The sequence below is a fragment of the Festucalex cinctus genome, chromosome 16 (genome assembly GCF_051991245.1).
Source record: "Festucalex cinctus isolate MCC-2025b chromosome 16, RoL_Fcin_1.0, whole genome shotgun sequence".
Classification (NCBI taxonomy): domain Eukaryota; kingdom Metazoa; phylum Chordata; class Actinopteri; order Syngnathiformes; family Syngnathidae; genus Festucalex; species Festucalex cinctus.
The window spans coordinates 9,634,661-9,641,913 of NC_135426.1; the positions used below are offsets into that span (position 1 = coordinate 9,634,661).

At 38.8% G+C, this 7,253-nt stretch overlaps 2 protein-coding genes across 2 annotated transcripts in view; both read left to right on the top strand.

Moving 5' to 3' along the window:
• The window catches only part of LOC144003586 (FYVE, RhoGEF and PH domain-containing protein 6-like), a 17,006-nt gene extending 12,192 nt beyond the window's left edge, over positions 1 to 4,814 (top strand). Inside the window, exons 15-21 of the mRNA XM_077499997.1 lie at positions 1,215 to 1,317; positions 1,386 to 1,529; positions 1,605 to 1,707; positions 3,161 to 3,255; positions 3,329 to 3,457; positions 3,531 to 3,679; positions 3,745 to 4,814. Of these exons, the coding sequence (XP_077356123.1) occupies positions 1,215 to 1,317; positions 1,386 to 1,529; positions 1,605 to 1,707; positions 3,161 to 3,255; positions 3,329 to 3,457; positions 3,531 to 3,679; positions 3,745 to 3,787 (766 nt within the window). The 3' untranslated portion in view covers positions 3,788 to 4,814. The remainder of the gene's footprint in view (positions 1 to 1,214; positions 1,318 to 1,385; positions 1,530 to 1,604; positions 1,708 to 3,160; positions 3,256 to 3,328; positions 3,458 to 3,530; positions 3,680 to 3,744) is intronic.
• Positions 4,815 to 5,028: 214 nt separating this feature from the next.
• Positions 5,029 to 7,089, top strand: ndufa12 (NADH:ubiquinone oxidoreductase subunit A12). Its single transcript, XM_077499653.1, has 4 exons — positions 5,029 to 5,193; positions 5,429 to 5,514; positions 5,666 to 5,753; positions 6,848 to 7,089. The coding sequence occupies exons 1-4, from the start codon at positions 5,105 to 5,107 to the stop codon at positions 7,020 to 7,022; spliced, it is 438 nt and encodes a 145-aa protein (XP_077355779.1). The 5' UTR covers positions 5,029 to 5,104; the 3' UTR covers positions 7,023 to 7,089.
• The last annotated feature ends 164 nt before the right edge of the window (positions 7,090 to 7,253 follow it).

The window sequence follows — 7,253 nt, forward strand, 5'->3', positions numbered from 1 at the left end:
CACTACGGCCAGTAGTTGGCAGCAGTGTATCGCTTTTCAATGAACTCATGTGTAGCAAATTACAATGATACATAACTGATATGATAAAATAGAACGTTTTCAAGGATGCCGTGAATGATCAAAGCCTTTGTCACATTAAATCTAATGCACAGAGCGTCACTAAACAAAAAATATTAGTGTCAAAGTCACTGTTGTGCAGAAAATATATCTTTTCACAAAAAGCTTGTTTTCTCCTTAGCTTTTCCATTTTTTCTCAATGTCACTCAAATGACCTATTTTCAAATGGTGATTGCTGAAGAACGGAATAAGGTAGAAACGTACTTTTTTTTTTCTAATGAAGAATGGAATGTGATCATGGTACCCACCATGTTTTTGTAGTCATAGCACACAATATTCTGTTTGCCTTGAAAGATGAGTTAAGATGCTCAAAATTGGCTGTCGCTGTTGGGGTTGTTTTTTGGATAACGTTTGGCAGTCAAAGCATTAAGATGTAAAATTTATATCTTTAATGAAACTTGGATGAAATGGACTATTTTTCTTTCTAACGTAAGACCTGACTTTGTCTGAACTGTGTGCTATCAAAGTTTATTTTATTCAATTATAGGAGATTGATTGGGTATTTATTTACATACTTATACAGACTCCGAACTTAATCTAGATTCAATAATCAAGTTCTCCTCCTCTCAATTCTGTTTCTGTTTGTTTGTTTTTCTGTTTAGGTATGCTGTTTATTTATTTATTTTTGTTTTTTGGTCAAAGAGCTTTTGCTTGTGTGTGGAACATTGAATAAATAGTAAATTTAAAAAATATAGTAGTGTAAACTAGGGCTGCTCAATTATGAAAATAGTAATCCCGTTTTTTTTTGGTAATAATTGAAATCATGATTAGGACGATCATTTATTTTTTGGTACAAAATAAGAATATGTTTAAGCATAAATAATATTGAGACAAATAAAACTTGTTAAAACACTATAATTATGCAAGTTATTTTTTTTATTAAATTAAATTAGTTATTTTAAAATGTAAAAAAGGTGCAAATGTATAAATTTAAACAACTCAAAAATTAGTATGAATCTTTTCTTTTTTTGGAGTGTAATAATTGAAATTGAATTTGTATTAATTGCACAGCCCTCGTGTAAACAGTAAATAAACCTTAACTAAATATGTGTAGAGATGCTTGCATTTATTGTAGCTTCCTGCTTTCCTGCCTCCAGTTCGGCGACAGAGCGAGACGAGTGGCTGGAGGCCATCGCCACAGCCATCGATGACCACGCCAAGAAGAAGATCAGCTTCATCTCGAGCCGCAGTCAAGAGGAGGTGACGCTCTGTCCGTCTCCGTGCTTCCGTTTTTCAAAGCTCCTGACTCCATTCGCGTCCCCGCGCAGGCCGACGGCGTGCTGGACGGCGGCGCCCCCCTGGGCTCCAAAGCTCCCATCTGGATCCCCGACCTGAGGGCCACCATGTGCATGATCTGCACCTGCGAGTTCACCCTCACCTGGCGGCGCCATCACTGTCGCGCCTGCGGGAAGGTGACCAACACATCTGAACATTTTGTGGTCTCGACTGCCTGCTGACGGGCTCTCATCTTGTCTTCCGACCGACAGGTGGTGTGCCAGACCTGCTCGGCCAACAAGTACTACCTGGAGTACTTGAAGAACCAGCCGGCACGCGTGTGTGACCACTGCTTTGCCAAATTGCAGGAGAGCAGTGAGTACATGTGAATAGAATAGATGCCACAAAAACAGGAATGGATTATGTTTTGTTTTTTCACTTACATTTTTACATTTCACTTTTGCTTATTTTAGTGTTGTTTACACAATGCAATAAGTCAGGTCTTTCATAAATGTAATAAAAATGCTGTTCAATTAATGTGAACAGTAAGTTTCTAGATAACTAAGATATGCCTTGACCACCTTTGAAAACACCTAACAGCTATGGTGAAGAATAATACAATTCAACAACTAGAAATGCTTTACCGACTCAAACATGCTATGCTAATGAGCATTCTTGAACTCATAGTACAGGGGTGTCCAAACTTTTTTTCTTCGAAAATTGCCCGATGCTAGGTCTTACGTTGACATTTTTTACTTTTTGTATATTGTTTAGATTTTTTTTTTTAACTGATACCTTAACAGCTTTCAAAAATTCTTAATAGGAACTTATTTTTGTTTGGAAAAAATCTTCAGCACAGTAAGGATGTAACAATACCGGCAATATTGTGATAATCGTGATATTAAAACTGCCACAATATTGTCATCGCCATGTTCACGATATTTAAAATCTACACATCTGTTAAAAAAAAAAAAGTCAGGCTGATTTCCATTTGTGCAGTTAGCACCCTCTGGTGGCTATTTTTTTTTTTTTTTTTTTTTTAGTCCAGTTTCATTTTCATTAGAGATGTCTTGGCCCTTCTGTGTTTCAAATCCACATTAATTGTCAGATGAAGGGGATTGTAATATGCTTGTGAAGCAAGTCAATATGTGGAGGAACTTAATGTGGGCTTGCATTAGCGAGTAAGTGCCTCAATATGAAGCGTTATTAGAGATCGAATGTAGTTTATATGCATTGCTGTTATGTACAAAAGCATAATATTGTGCTGTTTTTAGTATTTTTTTTACAATATTGTGACCTTTTTTAAATATCCCAATCCTCCCCCACAATATCGTGATAATATCGTATCGTGATATTTGGATATCGTTACATCCCTACAGCACACTGTTATGAAAAGAAATGTTACTTGTTTAAATGTAAATAAATTGGTTAATTTGCATCTTTGCACATTTAAACACACTCGACAGTATGAAGAAAACATTTATTAGTAGCAGATATAATTTTTAGTATATTCCGTGGGCCGCTTAAAAGGGGGTGACGGGCCACAATTGGCCCCTGGGCCATAGTTTGAACACCACTGCCATTGAAACAAACTAAGAATTTACACATATACTCACATATAACAGCCTTACCAGCTAAATGCCAAAACGTGCAAAGAAAATGTTCACATTTGTTTTCATTCTGTATCTAGCCTTTAAAGCCTAATAATAAAATATAGTCCAATTCAGTGACAGATACAAGCATAAATATAACATTAAAAAAACAACCTTGGAAAACCACGACTTATCTTTCGACGGCGTTGTCTTTTTTTTTTTTTTTTTTTCCTCAGGTGACCGCCGCGCCTCGTCGTCTGTCTCTCCCATCAAATCCGGAGCATTCTCCTTTACTAGGAAGCACAAAAAAATTCCGGCCGCGTTAAAAGAGGCAAGTGAGAGAGTGGTGAGGTGAGATCCGAAACATCACAGCAGTGGCGTAACCCATTCGGCTCTCTCCCCAGGTATCGGCCAACACGGAAAACTCGTCCATGAGCGGCTACTTGAACAGGTCCAAGGGCAACAAGAAGCAGTGGAAGCGCTTGTGGTTTGTCATCAAGAACAAAGTGTTGTACACGTATGCCGCCAGCGAGGTAAACCGCCCGCCACCGTCGTGTTTTCAGCTTCATCGCCGTCTACTCCACTTTGTTGTCCTTCTCCCGGCAGGATGTGGCGGCACTGGAGAGCCAGCCGCTGCTCGGCTTCTTCCTGCGGGAGGAGAAAAACGGGCCGGCACAGAAGCTTCAATTCAAATTGTACCATAAAAACACGCTCTTCTACATCTTCAAAGCCGACGACATCCCCACCGCACAGAGGTAAAATTGTGCCTCATTGACACTCGATATGAAACACATTTTGAAATGGTTACCTTCCATTTTAGGTGGATTGAAGCTTTTCAGGAGGCCATGATCCTCGAGCAGTAATGAGGCAGGAAGGCATGCTGCTTCTAGTAGGAGATGGGACACCGATTGGGACAGCCTTGCCCCCCTTTTTGAAAAGAACTGGGAGCTTTCTCTTCTCATTTTCTGTCTAATGCTGCAATTGTGGCTCAAATTCCAAAGAATGTGTGTGGAAGTGGACAGTTTCGCACCAGGAATGCGCTGGTAGGGATCCTTGTTGCATGAAATGAAGGAAAATGAGCTGATGTGAAATCCAAGCAGGTTGACTGACTCGTAAAACACTCGCGTTCATTTACAATAAGTGACAGGTTGTGCGTTACAATCAGTATCAGGAAGATGCTGATATTAATCTTTCCAGTTTAGAGATGTCATTCTTTGATTTTAATACTCCCTTAGTAACTGCCATAGATCGTGAGTCAAACCGTGTCCTGGACAAAACTGGAAATACATCATTGAAACTCTTTTTCATACGCTTCAGTATGTCGACTCTTCAGCCTTTGAAGTGACACATGAGTAATCTTGTGTATATGACAGAGCGACATAGACTTTTTTTTTTTTTTTTTTTTAACAGAAGCCTCGAGCTGATATTTATAATGTATGAAGCAGGCCACTCTTTTGTAGTCAGGATTTGCTGAGTTTCTAACTTTGTTTAAATGGGAGGGGGAAAAAAGTTATGTGGTTGCACTAAATTAAAAATTTATTATTTTTTTTTAATACAAATGAAACAATAAAAGATACTGGTCTTTGCCCCATTGTTTTAGCAGTTTATACCACCGTTGTCTCCTATTTGACAAAATTGGATCATTTTCCCACTGCCTGAACGGTTTCAAACACAACTTTCTGCCCCACGTTATCATTGTAATGCTCATTCCTTATTGTCTTCCTGATATTAACTTGTTCATGGTCTTGGAAGTACAGTATGCGTTTGCTTGTGATTGTATATTAACAATGACTATTTTTTTAAATATCAACAGCGTGGAGGTAGAGTCTCCTACAAAACAATCAGAAACTGTCAGGCAACAGTTTTTTAATAAACTAAATATATATTTGGCTTGGTGTGATTATTTTTTTTACGTCAGTGACGTCACATATCCATACAGAAAAAACGTATTGCCTGTGCTGTACATTAACATGGACTCTTTTGTAATATAAAATGTGTGTAGGTAGAATCTCCTACAGAAAATCATAACTACGCAATCATTCTTTATAAGTAAAATGCAGCTTTGGTGATAGAAGTCTCTCTCATAATGGAAAAGGGAATGCGATTAGGTGTGCTTGTTGCTAGCCGGGCCACATCCACTTGTAACGCTCGTTCCGTCCCACAAATACTTCCGTCTCAAGATGGCCCAATACGTCAATATAGTCCGAAGGGCTTTGGGACAACTAGGAGGTCATGGCGGTGTCCGGGGGTTTCTTCTCCAATTCTTGAGGTGAATTAGAGTAGTTATTTGGACGTTGTTATTTTGGACGACTGTCAACTAAATACTGTTATTAACGCCGACTGTAGATGCGTGAACGTTACCAAGCTAAGTTAGCGTGTTGCTAGCTAGCCCAGTTTTTTACACAAAAGTCATGAATCTTGCACTGGTTTCTCTGTCGTTTCATTCCCCAGAATGGTCGAATTAATGAACGATTTGATTACATTTTAACGTTTGTATGTGACAGGGTAAACGATGTGAAGACAGGGGCTCTGGTGGGTATGGACAAATATGGCAACAAATATTACGAGGACAACAAGAACTACTTCTTTGGTAAGAACGTGAGCATTTAATGTGAAAAATTACGTCGTGGTGAAGTTGTTTTAGTGTTATTTGATCAATTTGGTTCTCTAACTGGGGTCCCTGGATCCAAGAAGTTTGACAACACCGGCAGTAATCTCTCTTGCGCCCAACATGCATCCAGGGCGTCATCGCTGGGTGATTTACACCACAGAGATGAATGGAAAGAACACTTTGTGGGAGGTGGATGGCAGCATGGTCCCCGCCGAATGGTACTCCTTACATTTTTTTTTTAATGCAAGCATTTAGTAAATAATTTAAGCAAAAAAATAAATACATAATAAATATATATATATATGTATGTATATATATATATATATATAGGCAACAAAATAAAAGATAAATTGGTGTCTGTTTTAATTTTACAAGTGGATATTTTGCCGTGACAGGCAAATTGCCACATTACGCTCGTGCCCTGAATCGTGTAAAAACTACAAGTACAAATTCTGTGCCAGCGGATGCGTACTAGTTCATGGCGTCATGGTTAACAACAGCCTATCTTTAGTGGCAAAACAAACTGAACTTTGTGAGAAGAAGACACAGAAAGGGTTGAAGCGAGGCAGGAACCACACCCGGCGCATGACTTGGTCTGGCGATTGACAAACCAGAGCTGTTCATGGCAAAATGGTGCTGCTGGGAGAGTTGTCGGTCATGGCAAAATAGCCGCAGCTTTGATAAAAAAAAAAAAAAAAAAAAAAACTGATGTCATGGAACACTCAAAGCAAACAAACGGATTTTTTCCACTTTTAAAGGAAATGTGAAATTAAAAATGTTAGATATGTTGTGATGGTTTTTCTAACATTTTTAACTTACTGTCCCTGGTGTAAAAAAAAAATAAAAAATCAGAAAAAGTTTTAAAATGATTTGGGTAATTCGCTGTTAGGCCAATAAAAAATTATTTAAATATCGTAGCAAACAGCATAAATGCCTTAGTCAAGGTTGACTTACTTTGAAAATATCAATGAAATATATTTTGTGCTTGCTGATCTCCCCCCCTTAAAACTCAAAAATTACTTTGGCAATGATAGTAACATTGTAATGTATTCATTTGAGTGTGTGTGCTTTGGCCACCAGAGGGCAGTATAATATACAGACATACATTTGATTCTGAAACACAGAAGGTGACTTTTGGAATGATGCTACAATAATATTAATCATTTACTGTATTGTACCATATAAAAACATACAGAAATAACATACTGCAATAATGTGAAGACTTGTGCATCATGGCTTCCTGTTTAATTTATTTTTCAGCTTCTTGTGGTGTCATAATGTTGTAAATCGAGTTTTCCTCCCTCCCTCTCAGGCATCGCTGGCTCCATTGCATGACAGACGACCCCCCCACCACGCACCCGCCCGAGCCCAAAAAGTTCTTGGCCGAAGTGCACCAGTTCAACGTGAGCGGCTCCTCACAACAGTACGTGCCCTACTCCACCACGCGTCAGAAGATCCATGAGTGGGTGCCCCCCAAAGTCCAGTGACCCCCGACCTCTTGCTCATTTTCTCTGTACACAGCTGCACCTCAATAAAACCTATTCAATATTTGTACTTTGCGTGTTTTTCCTTGTAGCGCTGGTGAATGAAAACAAACTGGTAAGCTTCCATTTTCAATGTCATGTGACAGAAATGGATACTGCAGGATTGGATTCGACTTTGACACGTCACAAGGCACAAAATAACAGCACATCTGAATTAGCCTACAATACACATGA